At 55.4% G+C, this 23,761-nt stretch overlaps 9 protein-coding genes and 1 non-coding gene across 10 annotated transcripts; 4 read left to right on the top strand and 6 right to left on the bottom strand.

The window, feature by feature from the left end:
- Positions 1–1,098: 1,098 nt before the first annotated feature.
- Positions 1,099–2,530, top strand: QBC33DRAFT_511045 (putative calcineurin-like phosphoesterase; the record flags this gene model as incomplete). The annotated part of the gene is made up of 3 exons (XM_060425809.1): positions 1,099–1,285; positions 1,360–2,150; positions 2,210–2,530. 3 exons carry the CDS (start codon positions 1,099–1,101, stop codon positions 2,528–2,530), a joined length of 1,299 nt encoding a protein of 432 aa, XP_060287745.1.
- A 491-nt stretch (positions 2,531–3,021) lies between these two features.
- Positions 3,022–4,305, top strand: QBC33DRAFT_156338 (putative gmp synthase). The gene is made up of 2 exons (XM_060422203.1): positions 3,022–3,704; positions 3,800–4,305. Exons 1-2 carry the CDS (start codon positions 3,213–3,215, stop codon positions 4,085–4,087), a joined length of 780 nt encoding a protein of 259 aa, XP_060287744.1. The 5' UTR covers positions 3,022–3,212; the 3' UTR covers positions 4,088–4,305.
- QBC33DRAFT_156355 (G protein-coupled glucose receptor regulating Gpa2-domain-containing protein) lies at positions 4,305–6,568 on the bottom strand. Its single transcript, XM_060422204.1, has 2 exons — positions 6,216–6,568; positions 4,305–6,164 (listed from the first exon to the last, which is right to left on the bottom strand). Exons 1-2 carry the CDS (start codon positions 6,419–6,421, stop codon positions 4,523–4,525), a joined length of 1,848 nt encoding a protein of 615 aa, XP_060287743.1. The 5' UTR covers positions 6,422–6,568; the 3' UTR covers positions 4,305–4,522.
- A 1,499-nt stretch (positions 6,569–8,067) lies between these two features.
- On the bottom strand, positions 8,068–9,351 carry QBC33DRAFT_156324 (uncharacterized protein). Its single transcript, XM_060422202.1, has 2 exons — positions 8,595–9,351; positions 8,068–8,470 (listed from the first exon to the last, which is right to left on the bottom strand). The coding sequence occupies exons 1-2, from the start codon at positions 9,020–9,022 to the stop codon at positions 8,275–8,277; spliced, it is 624 nt and encodes a 207-aa protein (XP_060287742.1). The 5' UTR covers positions 9,023–9,351; the 3' UTR covers positions 8,068–8,274.
- Positions 9,352–9,613: 262 nt separating this feature from the next.
- QBC33DRAFT_156269 (uncharacterized protein) lies at positions 9,614–10,719 on the top strand. Its single transcript, XM_060422201.1, has 2 exons — positions 9,614–9,671; positions 9,768–10,719. Exon 2 carries the CDS (start codon positions 9,922–9,924, stop codon positions 10,585–10,587), a length of 666 nt encoding a protein of 221 aa, XP_060287741.1. The 5' UTR covers positions 9,614–9,671; positions 9,768–9,921; the 3' UTR covers positions 10,588–10,719.
- Positions 10,628–13,402, bottom strand: QBC33DRAFT_523956 (tryptophan synthase beta subunit-like PLP-dependent enzyme). Its single transcript, XM_060426685.1, has 6 exons — positions 13,007–13,402; positions 12,867–12,953; positions 12,571–12,784; positions 12,429–12,500; positions 12,294–12,334; positions 10,628–12,233 (listed from the first exon to the last, which is right to left on the bottom strand). The coding sequence occupies exons 1-6, from the start codon at positions 13,184–13,186 to the stop codon at positions 11,103–11,105; spliced, it is 1,725 nt and encodes a 574-aa protein (XP_060287740.1). The 5' UTR covers positions 13,187–13,402; the 3' UTR covers positions 10,628–11,102.
- A 1,558-nt stretch (positions 13,403–14,960) lies between these two features.
- Positions 14,961–16,330, bottom strand: QBC33DRAFT_591938 (uncharacterized protein; the record flags this gene model as incomplete). Its single annotated transcript, XM_060431669.1, has 3 exons — positions 14,961–15,695; positions 15,807–15,999; positions 16,106–16,330. The coding sequence occupies 3 exons, from the start codon at positions 16,328–16,330 to the stop codon at positions 15,379–15,381; spliced, it is 735 nt and encodes a 244-aa protein (XP_060287739.1). The 3' UTR covers positions 14,961–15,378.
- A 1,492-nt stretch (positions 16,331–17,822) lies between these two features.
- QBC33DRAFT_523948 (aldehyde dehydrogenase) lies at positions 17,823–19,822 on the bottom strand. Its single transcript, XM_060426684.1, has 3 exons — positions 19,509–19,822; positions 19,352–19,421; positions 17,823–19,292 (listed from the first exon to the last, which is right to left on the bottom strand). Exons 1-3 carry the CDS (start codon positions 19,551–19,553, stop codon positions 17,956–17,958), a joined length of 1,452 nt encoding a protein of 483 aa, XP_060287738.1. The 5' UTR covers positions 19,554–19,822; the 3' UTR covers positions 17,823–17,955.
- A 1,379-nt stretch (positions 19,823–21,201) lies between these two features.
- On the top strand, positions 21,202–21,285 carry QBC33DRAFT_t19. Its single transcript has one exon. It is a non-coding gene; the product is annotated as a tRNA-Thr (tRNA).
- A 291-nt stretch (positions 21,286–21,576) lies between these two features.
- Positions 21,577–22,919, bottom strand: QBC33DRAFT_523945 (uncharacterized protein). Its single transcript, XM_060426683.1, has one exon. It carries the CDS (start codon positions 22,607–22,609, stop codon positions 21,887–21,889), a length of 723 nt encoding a protein of 240 aa, XP_060287737.1. The 5' UTR covers positions 22,610–22,919; the 3' UTR covers positions 21,577–21,886.
- Between the last annotated feature and the right edge of the window lie 842 nt (positions 22,920–23,761).

Raw genomic sequence — 23,761 nt, 5'->3', positions numbered from 1 at the left:
ACGACAACAGCCGAAAGAGCAGAGATTGACGTCCAGCCGAAACTCAGCGGCCATCGGCACTCACCGTCACCGACACCGTCGTCTGGCCAGGGAGCAGCCGATTACTCCCGGGGTACGACACGATCAGACGGTGAGTCCCCGGCGGCAGGCTCCCGGAGAGCGGGAACGTGACCTTCCCGCCTCCAGCGCAGCCGAGAGCCTCACCCCTTCCGCGCCGTCGCGCTGCCAGCGGTCGAGGTCGCCGACACGAGGGTGGTAATCATTCTCGGTCAGGGCCCAAGCCGGGCGCACCCGGCAGGGGACGCATGTGGTGATGAGGGTGAAAATGTTGGATAGAAAGGGATGGCCAATCGTATTTCAACAACGAGGGGTTATCCAGCCCTCCGATGCCGAAGGTATATAGTAATCATGTGTACCTTTCTTCATCGCTCTCCTCGTCTTTCTTTAAATTGGGGAGAAAGAAGGGATGGCAAGCTGGCCGGCCAGTTACGCGGGCAGTTCGTGCTCAAGTTGTTCTATAACTCTGTGTCTTATATCATCCTTGAGTTAAAAATACTGTTGCTGGAGATATTTCTGAAGCCGCCAGAGGAGCATCGATAACAACCGACAATGTTGTTGAAAGTGTTCAAAGTTCAGATCCGTCACCTAATTATCATCCCTGCCGGATTTCATTCATATTGGATCCTGCATCGGGTTTAGCAGATTGCACCACGTTTATTTAACTTCTGCCCACTCCGAGTCGGGCCTCCGAGCACGTTGTCCCGAAAACCCGGGATTCGAAAAGATCGAGGAGATACTCCATAAATGGGCGGTATCTTTGGCCCTTGGCAGAATCCACCCTGACTCTGCGCAGTGCGCTGCGCAACGAGGGCACGTTGTTTTGCCCCTGCGGTGTCACTGGCTGGCTCTCTCTCCCTGTAGGGATACCGGGTTCCTACCTTCACAAGGAACACTCGTTCCCTTGCATGTGGCCGCAGGGCAAATGCATGGCCTCCGTAACGCAGAGCGAACGTACATATAAGGCGAGCGCCAGGCCGCCCGTGGTCTACGATGGAGGACAGCTATAGGGATTGCCCCAAGAAGCAGCAGTGGATGAAAATGGCCTGGCGAATGATGCGTGTCTGGGTACTGATCAGCGTGGCCCTCGTCTGCGCTGTCCCCTCTCTTCAGATCGTTCTGCCGAGGAAGTATGCCACCAACAGCAGTACCTCCTTTGGGCCCCTGAAGTTCACTGAGGATGGCACCTTCCAGATCTCCATCTTTGAGGATCTTCATTTCGGCGAGAGTAAGCCCCCGATCGCGGGACTATTGAACTCTATCGACACTTGTTCTGGGCTCGCTGACGCCACTGTCATGCAGATGCGTGGGACCAGTGGGGTCCACAGCAGGACATCAACACGGTCAAGGTTATGAACCAGGTCCTAGACGCAGAGTCGCCGGGGCTGGTCGTGTTCAACGGCGACCTGATAACGGGCGAGAATACCTTCCTGGCCAACAGCACCACGTACGTGGACCAGATGGTCCGCCCCCTTGTTGAGCGTGGCTTGACGTGGGCGTCGACGTACGGCAACCACGACAGCGACTTTAACATCTCGCGCGAGGGCATACTAGCGCGGGAGCGCGCGTGGCCCAACTCCCGCACCAAGCAGATGGTCTCCTCTCCGAAGGCCGGGGTGTCGAACTACTACCTACCCGTATACGGCGCGAACTGCACGGGCTGCCGATGCACGCCGGAGCTCCTGTTGTGGTTCTTCGACAGCCGCGGCGGCTTCCTGTTCCAGCAGCGGGACGCGAAGGGCAACCGCGTGGGGCAGGAGGACTGGGTGGACGTCAGCGTGGTGGAGTGGTTCGAGCAGACGAACGCGAAGCTTGTCGCGCGACACCAGAGGGTCATCCCCTCATTGGCGTTCGTCCACATCCCCACCAACGCGTCGCTGACACTTCAGACACAAGCCGGGGTCGATCCCAACCGCCAGCCCGGCATCAACGACGATTACATGCTTGCGCAGCAGGGACAGGGCTGGTGCGCCGATGGCAGGAACGACGGCTCCTGCGAGTACGGCGGCCAGGATGTGCCGTTCATGCAAGCGATCACGACAGTCCCGGGATTGATGGCCGTGTTCTCGGGCCATGATCACGGTGACACCTGGGTAAGAACGCGCCCCACAGCGCTCCCACATGCGGCAGCTACTAACTCGCAACGCCGCAGTGCTACAAGTGGGAGGGCGTCTTGCCGGGGATGACCGTCGCCGGCAACGGACTCAACCTCTGCTTCGGGCAGCACTCGGGATACGGCGGATACGGGACGTGGACCCGCGGGGCTCGGCAGGTCCTCGTGTCGCAGTCGAGGCTGAGGGATCTGGAGGTCGACACCTGGATCCGGCTGGAGACGGGGGATATCGTTGGCTCCGTGTCGCTGAACGCGACGTACGGCGAGGACTGGTATCCTGCCACCCCGAATACGCACACGTCGTGCCCTACATGTAATTACACCATAATCACCCCCGGGCCCGGTTCCCGGAAGAGCTGACCATGAGTAGGTTAAGAGTTAATAGCTAATGTATACAATTATATCATTATATGTGATCGTCGAAAGCAGAGCCAAAACTGACCATCGGTGGAGTTGACTGAACGGCCCTGGGAGGAACACTCTATCGTTGAGCTACATGAGACACCACATTTCGAGCCAAACGTAACGTCAACCCTTCAGGGATGCTTGTCCGCACGTGTCTCTCACTGTCCGCCTCAAGACGCAGGGCCCCTTTATACAGGGAGTAAGCAGCCGACGAGTGTGTGTCTCACACAGGTCCTTCTCCCTTTTTTATACTGCAGACGCAGGCACGGCGCTGTTCGGATCAACCCGGACTGTCAAATCGCCCGCTGGCCTAGGAAAGACGGTGCAGGTTTACGCCGTGAACGGAGGACATTCGGTCACCAGTCTCCCGTCACCGCTCTCACCGCTTAATTATTCTGCCGCATTTAGTCCGGCTCACCTCGGCATAAGTGGAGCCTACAGGGTCCGTATCCATGCCCGATTGCGGGGCGAATCGATGGAGCTCTCAAGTCACGATCTCCTCTGTCAGTCCTCCGCCAGCTTCAATCCCGACTGACGAGAACCCTCAGCCGCCACTTCAAGCTCCGTCTTCAACATACCGAACCCTCCGACCCCAGTCCCGACTGAAACCGAGACCAAGCCAACCAGCCCCCCCACCATGGGATCCCCAACCACGAAACCCCCCGTCCGCCTCGCCATCCTCGAAGCCGACACCCCCCTCCCCGGCACAGCAGCCGCCTACCAGACCTACGGCAACGTCTTCACCTCCCTCTTCGCGCGCGCCCTCTCCCCAACAACAACGCCCGTGTCCTCAGTGCTCTCGATCCGCGCCTACAACGTCGTGACGTCGGCGCCGGCGGCGGCAGCCACGTACCCGGACCTCGACGACCTCGACGCCGTCCTGGTGACGGGCTCGCGCCACTCCGCCTTCGCCGACGACCCGTGGATCGTCGCGCTGGTCGAGTTCGTGCGCGCGGCCCTCGCCACGGGGGGCCGGGTGCGCGTCGTGGGCGTCTGCTTTGGGCACCAGATCGTCGGGCGGGCGCTCGGGGTTCCGGTTGCGAGGGGGAGGAATGGGTGGGAGGTTAGCGTGACGGAGGTTAGGTTGAGTGAAAGGGGGAGGGAGGTTTTTGGGGGGAGGGAGACGCTGGTGAGTTTTTATTTATTTTTATTTTATTTTTTATGGCTGTTGTTACCCTGCTCTCGGAGATTCGTGATGGGTGGGGGCTGACCAGATGGGAACAGAAAATCCACCAGATGCACCGCGATGAGGTCTTCTCGTATCCGGCTGGCGCGGAACCGCTTGCCGAGACGGACGTCTGCCCCGTGCAGGGCATGCTGATCCCCGGCAAGGCGATCACGGTTCAGGGGCACCCCGAGTTTACCGAAGGGATCGTTCGCGAGATCCTGGAGTCGAGACACGACGTGGGCATTATCTCCGACGAGATATATAAGAGTGGCATCGAGCGCGTTGCGGATGAGCACGACGGGGTTGCAATAGCCCAAGCATTCTTGAGGTTCTTGAGGGATTGAGACTTCATCATCTTTGGGCAGCCTGGGGCGCGCCCTTCTAGGTTCCTGGGATTTTCGATGGGCAGCCTGCTGGTCCTGCTGGTAATCTGCTTCGATGTACTCGAGCGCTATATAGATCGCGTTGCTATATAAAGCATGACAGTTATATAATCCGACCCCTTATTTCCAATATGTACAGTACAATAATCCATATTCTTCGCTACACCCGGGTATGCCCATGACCCAGTCGAACGCCGAGATATGCCGAGGATCCCAGGTCAACCAAACATGACAAAGAAACGAAAGCAAACTCGAAGCACGCGTGCCAGCCCAATGCAGCCCAGTTGCCAGGCAGGGGGTATATATCAATGAGTCCTTCTCCATACGCCCAATCCGTGAGCCATGATGTTGTCGAGGGTAAGACGAGCCTTCCGTCGCGGTGGGTCTCGAAACCAATCACCTCGTCCGCTCATATCCCTCCCCATCCCCATCCCCATCCCCATCCCCATCCCCATCCCCTCCGTCTTCCGGCCCATCCAGATCAGCGTCCCACCAATCCCTCCCCCCTCTTCCTTTCGTCGCCGTGTCCTGGTTCTTCATGACCACTCTCTCGGCGGCCATCTCTTCCTCCCTCCGCGCCCTGGCGTTCCGCCCGTCGATCAGCATCTCCTCCCTGGTCCTGCCCACGACGTGCGCCGTTTTCCAGCCCGTCCTCCAGCTCTTCCGCAGCTGCCGGTCCAGGGACTCCCAGAACCCGCCCTGGGTGTGCTTCCAGGGCTCCTCGCGTATCGTGAACACGGCACAGTCCACCGCGCCCTGTATGCCCAGGCTGACCATGGAGACGACCAGTAGCCAGAACGGATCGTTGGCGTTCAGGCTGTCGTCGAATCCCATGATGTGGCTGACGAATGGGAAGATCCAGGTCAGAAGGTATGCGAGCGGGTATACGAATAGCGATCGGAACTGGCGGAGTATCTTCTCCCGGTTCCTGGCTATCTCCGAATCGTCTTGGATTGCTCCAGGTGTGGTGGCTTCGGGTGAGTCCTCGCTCGATGGGCCGCATGTGCCTTTCCGCAGCATTGAGCAGATGCGGGTTGGTGTTTGAGCGCCGCTCCCAGCCGTCTCCCCCGCCAGTATCGTATGAAGGTTAAGAGCATCGTGGCCTGCCATCCCAGCCGCGGCCGAGGAGAGGGGCCGGCGCCAGCCGGAGCGTGGAGTGCTTATCGTCGAAGACAAGGATGGGTCATCATCTATAGAGTACGTCCCCGACGGGGTATGGCTTCCTGGTCGAGGTTTCAAAGGGTTTGGAACCAAGGAGAGAGCATCGCTGTGCTTTCTCGATGTTACACGGTGTTTCTTTAGCGCAAAGCTGGGCCAATTCCAGATCTCTGGGCGCTGATCTAGCTGCGTAGTAGGTGTGCGACTTTCTCTCTCCGAGTCGGGATGGGAGCTATCGAGCCCAGCAGTGTTGGTGGATGAGACTGATGGCCGCCCGTCTGTCGGCCCCACGTCGACACGTCCCGCGGAGCTCGGTGTTGAGGGAACGAGTCCATGGCGCTCGATCCCTGGCGATGGCGGAACATCTCTACCATTTCCGTGATCTCTTCGACAGTTTTGGTTAAAACGACGAGTGCTCTCCTTTCCGGGGTGAAACATCATGCTCCTAACATAAGCGTAGATGCAGAGGTATGTAAGCAAGACGACAACGGATATGACGTATCTCGGGATCCAGCTGAGTGCGACTCGTTCCCATCCCCGGCCATTCTCGAGGTAGCAGTAGTGGCCGATGTTCTCATAACCGTGCCCGCCAATGAAAGCCAGGGACGCGATGAGCAGCGGGATGGTGATATATGCGGCATAGGCAAATCGACGGTAAGGATACAGCCCAGATTTGGGCCGGAAGATGTACAACGCTGAATGAACAGTAATCAAGAGGATCGCGATGTCAGAGGACTCGATGCCCACGGCGAGGAAGAAGCCGCTGACCTGGCAGAACGCAGAGTCGGATGTGATGGGGCCCCGAATGTGGTCCACTATGGAAAATATAACGAACCATAGCGACTTGATCAGGTCGCTTTGGATGAGAAGAAATATCAAGCTGGACAGGTTAGCTGCTACTCCCATCTCAAGCCAAGTCGTTCCGACTTACTCGTGACGGAAGCTCCGCCTCATCCTGACAAGCCAGTAGAATGCGAACAAGCTGCATATGATGCCGAACGAGCCAAGTCCGAGGGCGATTTTCTTAAGTATGTCTACCTCATGCTCCGGATGCATATCGTCTGTTCTCGGTAGCGCTAGCCTTTGAGAGAAACGAGAGCTGAAGAACCCATGGCTGGGATCGTGGAATGGCGCCATGGCGGGCACGTGAGCCCCAATCCGTCCGTCAAGCGTCGATAACCTAATAAGACCGGTCGGTAATCAAAACCATTGCTTGCTGTCGTTCGGCATGTTGAAAGCCGCAGGACCTGGGACCACTCAAGCCGCGCTTCCTCGTGCGAAGAGCGACGGAATGCTGGGAGACGAGCGCACAAATAGGCCTGACCGCAATTCCAAACTGGGAAAATTGAAGTGGGCTCGGTCGACGTCACTAATGCATGGCTGCGACCTGCGGGGTGTCGGATAGAGCAAGTTGCTTCGTCCCATACACAACATGACTCGGGAACTTTGGTCCAGCGTTGTTGTGTCCAAGGGCAAGCAGCCTCAGAAGCAGCAAGTTAAGCAGCAAGTTAAGCAGCAAGTTCAAGACTCGGGTATTCGTAAGCGAGCGAGGTGGAGGACGAGAACCAGGAGGGTGGGTGGGATGTTGTCGAGGTGGAGCCGAAACCGCTTGCCCTGACCCTTGAGTGATTAACCAAAAAGGAGATCGGTCCGGGATGGATCGGGAAGGATCCACACGCTGATCAACTCTCGGACTTTCGGTACATTTCCGGGCACAAAATCAAGTACCCGAAGTGACAGGATGGGCGAAGATCAGAATGCGATTGTATTGCGCACCCCCGGCCAAGCACCCCTCCCATGAAGGAGCAGGATGATGCGTCAATGCATGCGAGTGTTGGTTTCAGCCAGTCGAGTCCTTGCTTGTCGTCATTATACCTCCGTATGGTTGGTTGATTCCCAGTTAATTGGATCAGCAACATCCAGAAAGCCGGGACGGGCCTAAGGGGCAGGCTATGCTGGATTTGGTGCACTAGCGCGGCCCCATGCGTGCCTAATCCGGCGCCCACTGCCAACTCATGCTTATGTGAGATAGGCACTCATGTCAACTAAAGATCCAAGCTCTGATCTCACTCAGGGGTGCTAGGGTTTCCCATCGAGATTAAAGCAAAGCCATGGATGATTGATTTCCGTGCTATTAAAGGGTTACGTCAAATCTCCTCAAGACATCGTGCCATGGTGCAGTGAAGCCACAATCCGCCACAGGCATATCCCGTAATGATAGTTGTACTTGTGGCTTGTGGCTTGCAGTACATAATTAGCTCAAAAAAAGAAATTCACGAGGTGTCCGCCCCCCTCCTTAAAAAACAGCACAGGCAAATTATCAATCGCTGACATTTCTGATGCAAACCATGTCTGTCCTTGCGCACCCAGACGCGTGCTCGAGGATCTAGATGGCCTCGTTCGTTTCCCCCGACGTCCATGGTCCTCCAAATACCGCATCTTAGTGTGCCCTCTCAAACACAAGGGTCTCGCCTCGGCCCGGCGGACTTGATGGACTCGACGAAGCCTCACCATTGTCTTCCTGAACCGGGGCGCCGAGGACAAAGGGAACCGTCCGACCTTCCTAAAAACGGGCATCCATCACAGACACAGGGCTTGCAGCCGTTGGCTTGTGACGTTTTACGAGTGAGGACTCGGATCCCTTTGCTCATCATGGTATGACCACCAAGGCGGCCGGCGTTATTGCATACATAGGCTTGATCCCTCAGCCTTGACGACCCGGCAACTCGTATATATCTGGCCCAGCCAAAGGGCCTTCTCCGTATAGTTCATGGGTCTGCGGGTTATGTACTGGGCGTTGTTGTTGGGCGTTCTTTGACGGGTCGAGGGGCGGCAAGGGCCTCATTCCGGAACGTCTACTACGCCTTCTCCAGAGCAGGAAGGCACCGACGCTCAAGGCCAACACAGCGATCACGACACCGATAGCCACTCCGGCAGTGGCCCCTGTTGACAGCCCGGACGACCCTTTGCCGGCAGCGGAGGAGACGGCGCTATTCGTGGCTGTCGTCGAGGCAGTAGTGCTGGGGTCGGGACCACTGGTGGTGCTCTGTGCCACGTTGAAGCCGTTGACGGGAATGCCGAAGACGGTGACCGCCGAAGACCGTACGGTGGTTGTCGTTGCGACAAAGTGGACACCGTCGTCTGAAGGTAAAGGACCGAGGTATGATAAGCTTTGTCCCGGAGACACTATCGATGTGCATTGCGAAGGAAAAGCTTGTGTGTTAGGTTGAACGACGAAAAGCGAGTATCCCCTGCCGAAACTTTTTGTCAGGAACTCCAACCTCCAGAACAGAGGGATAGGATTGCCTACAAGGGACAGCAGAATACCTTCTGGGTATCGCTGGCAATTACAACTGTCTGAACTGCGGAATACGCTCCTGGACATACAAAAGTGGGACCAAGGGCGGTGGATATCGATGTCTCAGCGGCCTGGTTCCACCAAGAGCTCACTTCGGTTGGAAGACAGCTTCGGGCCTTGGTATCCAAAGACGCGCCGTAGAATGGATCCCATGCTAAGAAGTGGCCATCCACTTGCTTATATATGTACCCAGAGCAGCCTTCTTTGGACGGGTATGGCGTCGAGAGCGGGATGAACGAGACGGGGGTGGGAGTGCCGCTCACGGTCAACGCGGTCGGGGTCGTCGCCGCCATCACGATGGGAGAGACATTACGTGCCAAGAAGAAAAGGGAGGAATGGAACAAAACAAGGTTCTCCATCAACTGTCGCAGGAGTAGCATTCCTATGTACTGCACAGATTACCTAGTCTACTGCGTATCAACAGCGTTACAGCCACCTCTTCCGGGTGTTGATGGTCCAGGCGCCCTCGGCAGAAATGAGGTCTATTTCAGGGCTGAAAGTGGGAAGGATTCGCACCCCGGTAGCAAATGACACGTTCGCAGACCCCGGCTTGCCGCCAATGCTGTAATCGCTCCCACTCTCTATTGGGCATCCCATCCATGGGTGATGTGATGCGCCGCAATCTCTGCCGCCCATGATCCTGGCATCCTGAGCTGGCACGTACATACATCCATACCAATGAGCAGCAACCGTCATGCTGACAGGAATGGTTGTGCTCAAGCGAGTCAGGGATTGGCAGTCATGAACGCTCGAAAGCATCCCTTCCCCCGCGCCCGTTCCTTATCTTCCACCCTCCCCGTCTGTATTAAATCCTCCCTCATATAAGCCGACTCTTTTTTTTTTTTGGCACCAATTTGGGTGTTTGGCGTTTGTGGTTTCCCCCTTTCAACCGGCATGGTCTTCCCATCCAAGCTATGGCCCTCGAGCGGCTCGAAATTTCGGCATTCGTGGGAGTTTGTGCTTCTGATCGCCATCGTGGCATGTGTGCTGGTTGTCTCGTTCTGGAAGAGGGAGATGGTCTATTCAATAGTTCGTTTTTATGTCCATTGTTCTTACTTCCCGTCGCCGACCCACGAGGACTTCATTTCGGGTATTGACTTGCTTGATTAAGGTTGACTCTCACAGCGAGCCTCCTCCGGCCGTGGAGAATTTGGAGCCTTCCCAGGACCATGACGTTGGCCAAAACTCGGGCCAAAACTCGACGGGTTCCAGTGGTACCTTCAACACATCTGACGCCGTTCCCAACAGCCCGCCCCTGGGAGTCATCATCGAGACGGAGATGACCCCCAATCTCATCCCCCTCATGCTCCATTTCGGCGCCGTCCTCGGACCCGCGTGGAAGATTGTCCTGTTCACTCTCGAGGAACATTGGGCCCTGCCCCCTTCTCCCTCGTTCCGCCGAGCGGTGACGGACCAAAGAATCGAGATCCGCTTCCTCCCGCCGGCGACGAGATTCAAGAACAGCGCTTCTGTTTCGCGCTTCCTGACAGAGCCGTGGCTGTGGGAACAGGTGCAGTCGGCGGAGCGAATCCTCCTCTTCCAGTCCGACAGCATCATATGCTCAAAGGCCTCAACGACTGTGGAGGACTTCTTCGCCTACGACTTTGTCGGGGCGCCGATTGCGGCGAGATACGGGAAGGGGTACAACGGAGGGCTCTCGCTGAGGAACCCGAGTCTGTTCTTGAGGATCACCGAGGAGTCGAGCTTTGCCAATAGTTCCATCAAGTTCGAGGACCAGTGGTTCTACACGGAGGCGATGGCGCGGGTTGGAGACGGGGTGCAGCTGCCCACTGAGGACGTCGCCAAGACCTTTGCAGTTGAAACCATATATTACGAGACACCGCTTGGATATCACCAGCCTTCGCGGTGGCAGGCTAAGAACATCGAGCAGATCGAGGGGTGGTGCCCGGAATCCAAGATGCTCATCGGCCGCCGTGCTGGCTAGTTTAGCCGATTAATAAATGGCGAATTAAGAGTATATCTATCAACCCATGTAGGCCGATACCCGGTTCCCATTTCCGTCTATCGTGCCTCTCGTCTCTGTATCAGGCTCGTCGTCATTCCGGGTACGACACGTCGGAAGGTGATGTCTTTCTCAAGGGGGTGAGCTGCCAACTCTTTATGTTCATTTGTCCCTGATGCTTCTCCGCTTGCGATGAGCTGCACTTGCTGTCTGTGGAACATTGAAGACTTGTTATGTCATGGGCTGTTCTGGGCTCTGATGCTTGCGAGCAAGTCCGGATGTTGTTATCACCCTCAATTTAGTACTGGGACTCCCGTGTCATCGGGAGGGGAAATCATGATGCCCTGCAGGATCTCATCACTTGAGGGATCTAATGCTAACTAAATACAAGGCCTCGGGCCTCTGGCCTGCGCAGAAGGGTAGAAGAGCTTAGGAAAATGACTGCATCAGGACGCTGCGGAAACGACTGATTTATCTTATTCAAAAATACCGCGCAACTACCGTTTCATGTCCTCTTCAGCCTGCTTCTTGACAATTTCTCTCACTTTCTCCCAAGAGTTCTCCACCGTTGTCACACGTGTTTCCTTCTCGGAAAGACCGGCGAACTCGGCAGGGAGCACCTTGTCGAAACTGAAATTCGTCTCGTCCTGCAAAGCCAGTTCAACAGCCGCTACAAACTTCGCGGGGTGGGCCGTCGAGAGCGAGATGTGAGGCATCTGCGGCCCCGTTTTTCCGATGGACCTCTTTGCGGCGGTTACGCCCACTGCCGTATGGGGATCCAGAACGTAGTTTACGTCATGGTAGAGATCCTTGATAGCCTGAATCGTCTGGGTGTCTGTCACGCGCTCGCTCTCGAACGTGCGACGTGCACTCTCCAGCACGTCCTGGTAGACGGGACCGAAGCCTCCCTTCTTCTTGAGGTCGGACAGCCACAGCGCGACCTCCTGTGAAGCTTGTCTCTTGTTCCATTCGTCGTTCATCCCGGCGCTCGAGGCGAACTCGTAGGCAAGATACCAGAGCAGACGCTCGAAGTTGCTCGACACCAGAATGTCCATGGCAGGGCTCAGCGTCTCGCGCACGCCACCCTCATGGACATTCGCGCCGTTGACTCTCAACCCTCCCTCCACCTCGGGCCCCCGAGCAGGCTTCGTCTCATATCGGCCTGTCTTCCAGAACCGATCTAGGATGTCGTTCTCGTTGGTCGCAACGACGAGCTTCTCTATGGGAAGGCCCATACGACGGGCAAAGTACCCGGCCAAGACGTCGCCAAAGTTGCCAGTAGGAACCACAGCTCTAACCTTGTCGCCGATCTTGAATGAGGGAGACGTTCTGGCCAGGGCGAAATAGGCATGGAAATAGTAAACGATCTGGGCTAAAATCCGCGCCCAATTGATCGAGTTGACTGCCCCGAGCTTCAGCGCTTGATTGGTGTCGGGGTCAGCGAACAATGCCTTGACTATGTCCTGGCAGTCGTCAAACGTGCCCGTGACGGCCATATTGTGGACATTCCCATCCAAAACGGTGGTCATCTGCCTTTCTTGGAACGGGCTGACACGACCTTTCGGATGCAAGATAAATACCGATACATCCTTCTTGCCCCTGAGACCATATATCGCTGCGGATCCAGTCTACAGATGTCTTAGTGCCTTGGCTAGAAGGGATCTTGATATGGGGGGAGGGGGAGTTACATCACCGCTCGTCGCGCCGACAACAGTCAGATGGTGCCTGTCTACGAGCTTGTCAGTCCCCTAGTCACAAGGTCCCCCGATCCGAGCTCACCGCGGCCATTGGCACAGTTTAGGCGCCTCAGTTGTCCCACTCACCTTTGCCTTCTTTCCCCTGGTTCCTCCGAACAAGGAAATACTCGAAGAGGTTGCCCAAGAATTGCAGGGCGCCTAATAGCTCGTCAGCTTCGCTGAAGCGACCATGGTTGGTTATCCATGACGGAGTGATGTTTATATGCACAATCTTTGAAGGAATAACTCGGCCCATGGAATAGTTCCAGAAGATACAGGTTGTCCTGCAGGTGGACCAAGGGTGTAACCTCCTTCGCACGGAAGGTCGAGTAGCTTCGGTCGAGGATATCTTTCAGATCATCTGCGGGGATCTCGTCGGTCGATATGTACAGGCTGAGGATCTGGAAGGCTAGTTCGGCGTACGACAGGTCTTTCCAACTTTGCTAAGGCAGGTATTTGGCATTAGCCATGCGAGTATACAAACGGTGTTGGAAGCGACAGGAAATGCTTCCCAAGAGTACGTACCCAATCTGTTGCAATTGGGACTTCCTCGGGTAAGAAAAGACCACCATCTGCCGCGAGTCCCTTCAGCACAACAGTCTCAAATGAAAGCTGCGAGAATTTAGTAGGTTGTCGAGATGGACTGGGCGTTGAGGAATCGTTACGCCGTAGTCACCACCTCTCGTGGAGAGGTAGGTTTGCGAAGGAGTATGAGTCTCTCGCGCTGATGTATCCGCCATGATGTGGACAATGTCTGTCCAACCGGTTTGGAAGGGTAAGGAGGCTGGATAGCTATGGTTTATATGTCGTTCCGTCGGCAACTTTGGCTGCCCCTGGCATGACATGGAATTATGTGGTGGGAAAATTATTCTTGCGTTGTCTAGATACCTGCCCCTCTGTGACAACCCCGCTGTCCGGCGATCCCCCACTTTTACAATTGTGACAGATTGGAAGCTGTGGCTGGTTCAGCTCGGCGCCACAGTGAAGGAGCTAAAGGTTCCGGAAAGGAGCTAAAGCTCCGCAAGAGCGGAGGACCTGTTAATTAAATTGTTGACCCTGACCAGCCAGCAAGTTGGAGTGCTCAAAAAGCTACGTCGGAGGCTGTCAAGCCTCAGGATGATATGCGGGGGTTTACGGCCGTTAGTTGGAGGGACTTTCTTCAAGATCGGTGGGGTAGAAATGACCCAGGCGGCTTTGGTTTCAGAGGAGAAAACGAGGATCTCTGGCTAGAAGATGCTGAAAGTATCTTGGAGGTCTTGATATTATTGTCGACTGACCAGGTTCATATCGACCAGCTTGGAGTGTCCCTGAAGAAGCAAGTCGCTGCTTGCATCAAACTCGCCGTCAGCCATTTCCAAACCCCCCCCCCCCCCCCCCCCCCCACAAAAAAAAAAAAAAAAAAAAAAAAAAAAAAAAAACCTCCTCCCCCAACGCTTGGACCTTAGACTAAGCTATTGCCTGGCCTCTGTCCTTTTCGGGACGGGGCTCTAGAAGGTGTTATTGTGCAGGCTGCAGAGCAGGCCCCGTGAGCACGGCCTTGGGGGATTCTGTGAGAGGATAATGTAGACAACATGTTACTCGTTGTCGATAAGACAGACACAGCTGTCAAGAGACTGCTGGAGGGGTAGGAGGTTTGGTCCACTACCAACCTGCCATTCATCAGCTTGTTCATGAGATGAAATGTTGGTAACTAATATGGATGCTAAGGTGAGACGACTTGGGGAAATCAAGACTCAATAGAGCAGAGCATATCGCAAACGGTGGCCAGACGTAGTCAGTCAAGAAAAATGGCAGATACTACGATGTGGGAGTCAACTCGAAGGTCGTTGACTATATATATCTCTGTATACATTAAGACTAAAGACCCGAGTATATCTACTAGGTCAACGTGAAGACTCTTTAGACAATCCCACTTGTTGCCACAGCGCCAGGACCCAAGTCTCAAAGATTTCTCAAAATCCAAACCTTGACCCCCAAGATAGAGCCTGCCACTCCTCTCTCTTTCTTTGCCTTCCTTCTGACGTTTGTTCCTGAGTCATCACCGTTCTGACAAGGCATGCTGATTCCAGTGCCGACATCAAGAAGAGACAGGACGACGCAGCCTGTAAATAATTAGTCCTTAAATACCGCCAATCTGATCGTCACAGCTGCGATAAAAACAGCAACCTTAGAAAAGCGCAATGCCTACCACGGTGTAAGTCAAATAAGACTTGAAATTTGGATTCTGTCTTGAGACTTCGATAGTGCACATACCTCTCTCTCTGTAGAATACATCAGAACCAATTTTTTTTTTAATCTTTTGCAGCACCAACATCAAGTAATTTGCTTCTGCACCTGAATTCTGGCCAAAGAGTGACGTTTAAGCTAGTGAGGTCTCTCGTTGGATAGGACAATTCTAGAAAGGCAAAGACTTATTCAATCATCTCCCTACCTATGATTTAATTATTTTCTTCCCCCAGTTCGTTTTGAAAAAGAAAGAAAGAAAGTCCAGACACACCTTGAGAACTTTTTCAGATGCATAGCCAGAAAATATTACATGAAATAGTCTCGTCACAGGGCCGTTTCTGCAGTCAGCCAACCTTGGTCTCTAATGAACACTAGCCTCTGTTGAAGAAGCCCGTCAATTCAGATTGACAAGGCCGTCTTAGACCATTGACAGTAGCAATATACTAGCACTAAAGTTCTAGGCACACGGCACTTGAAAGTCATCCCCCATCAGAACCTCGAGGACATATGTGGACACAATAAACAAAAGCTCATGTTGACTTTTTTGGCGGAGGCAATGCGGTTCCAAAGCAGCTGCGCTCACCAGCGAACGCAGAAGGCACAGACTATATACAGCCTTTGGAAACGCAGTCCAGTCCTCCTTGGGGGGTATTTTATACTATGTCGTCGGTGACTGAGCAGATTCGACCAGAGACGGACACTGCAACAGCCTACTCGCACACACAACGTCATACCAAGCCGCACATCATCCACCCCCGGATATTCCCCTCGCCCCACGACGTCACCCGATCATCTCCTGCCCGCTGCAAGCTCAGATGCCCCCAGCAGTCAGGGTTATCCCGGCCTTGGAGAGCAGAGACGCGAGGAGCTGCAGCAGACTTGCGTTGCCGACGATGGCGGTGCCACCGGCGGCGGTGCCCGCGCCCGCTCCCGCGGCCGCACCACCGGCGGCGGCGGCGGCGGCGTTCGGGAGGAAGATGCCGAACTCGCCGTTCATGTTGGCCACCTTGAGCGAGAGCTCCTTCTCGTCGGCCTCGAACTCGAGCTCGCCCACGTCGGCGCCGATGATGAACGTGTTGGTCTTGGTGCACAGGCGGCCGATCTGTCCGGTGCTGATGTCCAGGGGGCCTGGGGAGGAGGACAAAAGGTTAGCAACCTGTCTGGTTTATCGATGCAGGGGGGTTTGCTTCTTCTTCTTCTTCTTCTTCTTCTTCGGCGGGGGGAGGGGGGGGAACTCACTGTCTGCGTTCTGGATGTAATCGACCTTGGATACCGTCAGGTTGTCGGCCGAGCCGCCGCTCAGGGTCACCTGGAACGTCGACTTCTCAATAGCGGTGAATCCCGCAGGAGGAGGAGGTGGTTTCTTGTTCTCGACGACGGTCAAGGTCCGGCCGTCGATGTTTGAGAATTCAATCTCCAGCACGCCGTTTTGCTAGATCAGTTGGTGTTGGAGTCAGTATTATTGTGTGCCCCATATGGATGCCAAGGATGGAAGATGTCTGGTCGTAGAGTCGACATGGCAGGGGACTGGCACTAACCCCTGGTGGGAATGTCGTGTCCTGTTGGATGTTGCCTCCCTTCAACGCGACCTTGGTGTTGAACTGGGCTGTCTGGTCTATCTTGTTCGGGTCTTCCGCCTCTTCAGCCCGCGGCAGCAGGGCAATGCGCTGGCCCACGGTGACTCCTCCTGATCCAGGGGCTGGCAGGGCGGCGACTGAAGCGAGCACGCAGGAGAGAGCGGCGAAGAGGCTAAGCTTGGTCATTGTCACGGAGGTGAAGACGGACGGATAAAAAAGAATGGATGGAAGTGAAAGTTGAAAAGAGAGCGGACCAGCCGGAAAGATGCCGAATGGAAAATAAGAATTGAAGATGGTCGAGGATCACTTGCTTTTCTGGAGATGAGATCGACGATGGGGAGAAGCTTGTCCATGATGGAGGAGTGGTTAAGTCTTTATACACAACCAGAGCCAAGATGTTTTCGCTCATCATCGAACCAACAGCGCTCCTCCAGGCCCTGTCCGCCGCTGAGATGATTGCACTGCCAAGTGCCAAGGATATAGGTGGCTAGCAAGAGCCCCAGGATGAAGCACTCGTGCCGTGGGGCAAGCGGACTAAGCTGTGGCCATTGAAACCCGCCAAGCTGGGTATTGGAGAGCCCGACCAGTAAACTCTGGACGCACATGAGATCGAGTGAGTGCCCAAATCAGGCTGCGAGCCGCAATGGGAAAGTGGACACGCCACTCAAGAGCTTGGCTCGCAAGGACCTGCCCCCTGTGTCGCCCCGCGTGGCTATTTTGGTGACGGGCGCCACTCCGTCCATCCTTGGAGAAGGGCACAAAGAAGGGCCTGGTAGTTCGCGGTTTGATCGACTCACAGCAAGCGAGGGTTTACAGTGCACGGGCGAGATTTCCAATTTGGCTTCCACAAACAGGATCCGGGGATCAGGGCGAAACGCCGCTTAGTCTCGGACCTCGGCTTGGCTTGCAGGATTCTGGCGCGTCGTGGTGCCGAGTTCCGTCATCTCACGCGCAAAAAATGACTTTATTCCTACTACATGCCTCCGGGAAGCACATACGTAATGTACCAGCAGTAGCAATTTCAACGAGAACATTCGTCCAATGCCTCCCATGCAAAGACGGGAATGCGCCCTGTTACGGGGCCCGCCCATCAAGGCCCATGCCTCCCGAATTTAAAGTTCCTTGATTGGCCGCCCTAGAGAGACAAAGCAAAGAAATAAAACAACGTTGGAAGGGCTCTCTTCAGCCCAAACCCCTTTTCTCCGAGTCAGGTAGTGGCGGATACTGGGCGGTGGACCCCCCCCCCCCCCCCCCCCAGCTAATCATCCCGGACGACGACCAAGACAACCTCATGTCCTTCTTCCCCATGTGCCTTGCCGCCCAGCCACCTTTTTTCCTACGGACAGAAGGCTAGGCGAAAGGAGTGCCAAGCGTGGGACAAGTTGGCTGTGGCGTTTTCAAAGAGTCACGACAACCAGGCACTGACATGGTAGGTCATATCAGGTACTGCCTGGCATGATACATCAACCCATGGCTCCTTGGGCGATGCATCTTCGGGAGCCCTTTGGCTTCGCCCCGTATAGTCAGTCATGCGGGCCCTCTGCAATACGCGACATAGAATGGATAACGCATGGATCCCCCGGGGGAGGGGGCGGCTTTTAAAGAACAGCCCGATAAGCAAAGGCGACACAACATGGGATCCTGCACAGTCGAGTTGGGTCAAGCATAGAGGCTCCCATTTTAGTACCACATACATTTTGAATTAGTGCACACCATCTGCAAGACTTAGTCGGGAAAGAGAACAATTCTGACACTCGGCTCATCTACAATCTCTACCACACTATCGGGGGACAAAAAACAGTTTTGAGATTTCACAAATCGTCGACCCGGATGAGGACAGTCTTGGTCTCGAGGAAGTTGTCCAAGCTGTGCAGCCAGCCCTCCCGCCCCTGGCCGGACGACTTGTACCCGCCGAACGGCATGTCCCTCGCTGTGGAGGGGCTCGTGCAGTTGACGCCGACGTAGCCGCTCTCGAGGGCCTTGGCGACGCGCATGGCGCGGTCGATGCTCTTGGTGTAGACGGAGGCGTACAGGCCGAACTCGGTGTCGTTGGCCCACCGGATGGCCTCCTCCTCGGTCTCGAACGTGTTGATGTTGGCGACGGGGCCGAAGATCTCCTCCTTCATGACGCGCGCGTCCTCGGGCGTGTCGAGGAACACGGTCGGCTCGACGAAGTAGCCGTTGGTGCTCTCGAGGTTTCCCTTGCCGCCGAGCTCGAGCTTGCCCGACTTCTTGCCCTCCTCAATGTACCCCATGACGTTGTTGTACTGCACCTCGTCGGCCTGCGGGCCGTGGTCGACGTCGCCGCGCGTCGGGTCGCCGGCCGTCACCGACGAGAAGGCCTTCTTGAAGGCCTCGACGTACCGCCCGGCCACGCTCTTCTGCACGTAGATGCGCGAGTTGGCCATGCACACCTGCCCGCTGTTCCACTGGATGCTGTGCGCCGTCTCGCGCACCGCCCGCTCGATGTCGGCGTCCTCGAAGATGACGGCCGGCGACTTGCCGCCCAGCTCGAGGATCACCTTCTTGAGGTTCGACTTGGCCGCCGCCTCCTGGATCAGCCGACCCGTGCGGCACGAGCCCGTGAAGCTGATGGCGCGCACGTCCATGTGCCGCGACAGGGCCGCGCCCGAGGGCATGCCGTGGCCCGACAGGACGTTGAAGACGCCCGGCGGGAAGCCGGCCTCGGCGATCAGCTCGGCGGTCCTGGCGGCCGCGAGGGGCGCCTTCTCGCTGGACTTGAGCACAACCGTGTTGCCGGCGATCAGGGCGGGCGCGGCCTTGTTGCCCAGGAAGAGCAGCGGCACGTTCCAGGGGATGATGGCGCCCACGACGCCGTAGGGCTGGCGCAGCGTCATGGCCACGTAGCCGGGCGTGTTGACGCTGGCGTGGCCCTGGATCGTGGCCCAGGCCTCGGCGTAGTGCTCAAAGGTCCCCGCGGCGGCGTGCGCGTCGATGTACTGGTTGATCGGCCGGCCCATGGACACGGCCTCGAGGCGGGCGAGCTCGTCGCTGTGCTTGTGGAGGAGCGCGGCCAGGTTCTTCAGGTGCTGGCCCCGCGCGGCGGGGTCCAGACTGGACCATGCCGGGAACGCCGCCTTCGCTGCCGCCACGGCGGCATTCACGTCGTCCTCTGTGGCCTCGGGGACTGCTCTCTACGTAAGCCATGGTGCCCTTTCGGGAAGGAGTTGGGACGGGGTCATTCACCATCCGCGACCTTCTCGCGAGTTGCTGGATTGTAGATGGGGAACGTCTTCTTGTCGGATGCCTCAACGAGCTGGAAGCGGCAGAGCAGGTGAGGTTAGCTCGAGTGGGCGAAGGGGGGGGGGGGGCAGTCTCGTTACACGGAAGTGGTGGATCTTACCTGGCCGTTGATGAGCAACCGCGGCTTGATGTCGACGGAGGCCATCTTCAAGTTCCTTCAGAGGCAGGCGTAGAATTGACTGGAGCTGTACGGATCTGTAACCACTGCGGTATCTGAGGGAAAGGGCGATTTTTGTGCAGACTGGGGAACTAGGGAACTGGGGAACTGGGGAAGCTACATCTTGGCAGGCGGATGCTGGGGGGCGGGCCTTTATAAATAAAGGCCATTACGAGCCACATGTAACCCAGACTTATTACAGATCTGTGCCAAGGGGGGATGGCAGTTGTCACTGAATTGGAGAAACTGGCGGAGGCTGGTCGGAATATTGATTGCGACTGTGCAACATCGGGATTGTGGAGGAGTGGGTCCAACCCCCCTGGTTTGCGCCCGGGGAACGATCCTTGGCAAAATGGAACAAGGGCATAAAACGTGTCCAACCACGCTGCAGAGTTGGCCCATTTAGTTTAGCCAACTGACCTGGTCCCTCCAGAGCAGGAAACTCACCAGCTATTGTTGTTACTGAGCCCCATAGGATAGCATGGCTTTGCGTACTGGATTGCAATACCCGCTGAGAGAAGAGAGCCTTACTCAGCCCGGCGGGGTAAAAGCCGAAATCCCGAGAGACGGACATCGACCCCAACTGATAAACCCCGCAGTCTAGGTCCCGCACATGCGAGTTCCCAAGAAGAGCGCCTGCTCGGCAGTTACTATTGGTCGCGGCAACCAGAGATCGGCAGCATCCAGCCGGAGCACGCACTGCATTTGATATTCCTTCTACCGCTGCCGCTGCCCGTCGAATACGACAATTCCCAACGTGGCCCGAAACACTCTGAAGATGTCCTGTCCCCAGACCGAGATACGATGGCCTGGCTGCCTTTATAAGCACCGGCGCTGCAATCCTCCAGCAAGTGCTTCGTTAGAGTTGAAGAAACTTACGTCCGAGAGTGTATGGTCCAGGGTGCTAATATCGTGCTGAATCAGCTCAAATGACATGGCTTACACTGGACCGGGGTTGGGAGTGAGAGAATGTTGTCATTGTTAGAGGCAGTGCAGAAAAGGCCCGTTTACGTTTTTCACGTTCAAGAGGAGAAAGGTGGTCTCACTTAAACCTTTTTAACCTTCACTTGTATCAAACGGCAGAAGCGATTTAACGGGCCACGTAGGAGGAGGGCACCTCGGGCTGCAACCGTCGGGCAATGTTTGTGGAATTAGAGGTAGGAGAAGAAAGGGGATCGAGGGAGGGGATTGAGGGAGAAGAAAACAGGCTCGAGTCGTCAGAGAGGTCGCTTACCATGATGTTGTTCGCATTCGTATCAATTCGAAAGACAAAGGGCAATAGCACGCAACAGCTAGAACAGGAGACTGTATTTAGTGATGCCAAGAACTTGGGACTTACTCATCCGCAGACTAGTAGAAGGCGATGAGGTTCCCTCTTTATGCGTATAAGCAACAGATATCAAGTAGCGTCGGCAAGGTAGGCAAGAATCTACGGCAAGGGACAAGCCGTTGAGAGACCTCGTAGCTGTAACCATTGGCTGTTGACTCTACGAGTAAACAAAGCTAATTTTTGTTCCCAGTTACAAACTCAGCAAGGGTCTAATGCAACTAATAAACAGGGTTGCAATACGCTGCCCCTTCTCTTATTTTTATTAGTCCCATTAGGAAGAGGAATGCTCAGTCATCAATTAGATTGGCCCTTATAGCACAGCGGTAGTGCGTTACACTAGTATTCAACAAGTATATGTAAAGGTCCCTGGTTCAATTCCAGGTGAGGGCAATTTCTTTTTGTCTTTTTTATATTTTGTCACTCTCCCTCCTTTTCCCCCTCCAAAACGAGTCATATACTGTAGTGGTAGCATCAAGCCTGGCTCATGCGCAGTCTGGGGACAGCAAGAACCTTTACGAAGCTTTTCAACGATACCTAGTGACAAGCCAGTTGAGTCTTGCTTGTTTGTTGTGCAAGGAAAAGGGGATACCTCCCACATTGATCTCCAGCAGGGCAAAATGTCTTCGACGAGACTACTGAAGGACAATGTGGACTGGGCCTCTCGGCTGATGTGGAAGACTTGATGGAGTTTTGGGTGCTACCTCATCCAACCCTCGCAAAACGTAGAGAGAGAGACTTGGAGAATCTAATCGCGGCTGGACTGGACGCAACGGTTCTAAGAAGACGAAAAGCTAGTTTCGGCCACTGGACCAAGGAAGCCTGACGTGTAAGGGCATAAGGGCATTCAGTTACGCCGTTGTGCCACAACTTCACAGATCTCTCCGAACACGTCAATCATGGATAAGATGCATAAGGGAGAAATATCAGGCAACTTGAATTTCGCTAGCCGGCTCCCGAGATGATACCCTTTCCAGCACCCTTCCAGCACCCTTCACCAAGGGATCTCATCCCCCTGGTAGGAGAAAAATTTCCCATTGTCATCCTTACCCAGTCCGTGGATGACCTTCAACATGCCCCCAATGCTCACCTCGGGCTCCAGGATGGCCCCTTCCCCGCCCAGCCTTGTCTTCACCCAACCGGGATCGATCACGATCGCCACGGCGCCGGGGAACTTCGTCCTCAGGTCCCCGCTCTGGTGCACGGTGAGCATGTTCAGCCCGGCCTTGGAGATGCTGTAGGCGGCGCACTTTCGCGGGCTGATGCCCAAGCTGACGCCCATGCTCGCCAGCCCCGACGTCAAGTTGACGACCCTGACGTCGGCGGAGAGCATGCCCGCGCCCGCGAACGACTCGACGATCTTGGCGGGCCCGACGACGTTGATGCGCACCTGGTCGTACAGGGTCTCCGGGTCGATCTCCAGGCTGCTCCGCGACGACTGCAGGTTGACGCCCGCGTTGTTGACGAGGAAGTCCACCTTGCGCCCGTCCAGGATGCGGGCCGCCTCCCGCGCGAACGAGCCGATCGACTCGAGGGAGCCGACGTCGCACTCGAGGATGTGCGTCGTCGCCGACGCCGCCGATCTGAGGTCGCCCAGGTCGGCGGGCGAGACGGACCGGCTGGTGGCGAGGACCGTGTTCTCGGGCGAGGACGCGAGCTGCCGGACGAACTCGAGCCCCAGGCCCCGGTTGGCGCCGGTGATGCAGTAGATGGGCATTGCGGGCGAGAGGTGGGTGTCTGACGGTTCTGGCGATGTCGGGTTTCTTCTCACGACTTGAGTTCGAGGCTGAGAGAGATGAGAAGATATGGGAGCCCAACGTTGCTGGCTCGAGGCGTTATGATGAGTTTCAGGACAAAGATGTTGTGGGAGGAGGAGGCATAATTGCCTCGTTCCTCATTAATGCTGACCCAAGATCACTGTTGAGGATCCGCCCCACAAGGCCTATTGCCTATGTTACATCGGTACAGGACACTACAGATTACCCGTTTTCCCATTACCAATCCTTCGTTCACTAATTACTCCTCTCACCCACTGTACGATGATTCTATTTCATTCTACGAGGAAATCTGCTGGAACTAATAATAATTAGGTAACCTTAACACGTGAAGCCTGTTAGTCTCAATACGTAATAAATAGAATTTTGTTAGATTCATTTGGACTGAGTGATTGTGTCTAGAGGTGGAATTACATTATTCAGGGTAGGGGGCAGTCCAGTGGCCATTCAATCTGCTGGCTCGACAGACACTCATGCAGAAGAAGCAAGTAAGGATTGGTTGGGAAGAGCTAAGTATCGGCGTCTTGTATACTCGAATTCCCTTCGTCACAGCTACCTAATTAGTTCTTGACTTTGATTGAATTATGTGGTTATTCATGGCAAACATGTAGTTGGGAATATCAAGTGGATTATCACATTTCACTCTCTTATCAATCAGAAACCCGCGTTTAACGTGAGTTTGTCAGAGTCATTAAATTGTAGCTCATGGGTTACCATAGAATCATTCTTACTACACAGTGATTTGATGGGCATCTTTGTGAACAAGGGGATCGTTGATCTCATAGAGGCAGAGGGGAGAGAGAAATATGCAGGAATCTGTCTTCGATCCAACACCGATCTTCCCATGATTACAAGACATGGCATTCGATTGCGCCCTGAGTCGGCGTTTCTGCCACACCGAGACATGGATTGGCGATGCGAGTGGAATCACGCGCGGAAGATTGGCGACACGGCTCAGGAAGTTTGAAAAGGGGAAAGGAGATCAGTGACACAACTGAGACGTGATGGTATGCTGTACGTTAGTTTCGTGGTGAGACAGGGCTGGAGGGAGAGCCGAAGGGGGGTTAAGAGAAGGGGCAGGGGTTGGAATGTAT

The sequence above is a fragment of the Phialemonium atrogriseum genome, assembly GCF_030411735.1.
Source record: "Phialemonium atrogriseum strain 8032-3 unplaced genomic scaffold QBC33scaffold_2, whole genome shotgun sequence".
Lineage (NCBI taxonomy): Eukaryota > Fungi > Ascomycota > Sordariomycetes > Cephalothecales > Cephalothecaceae > Phialemonium > Phialemonium atrogriseum.
Note: the sequence above shows the minus strand (reverse complement) of the source record. Positions and strands in the feature narration are given on the sequence as shown.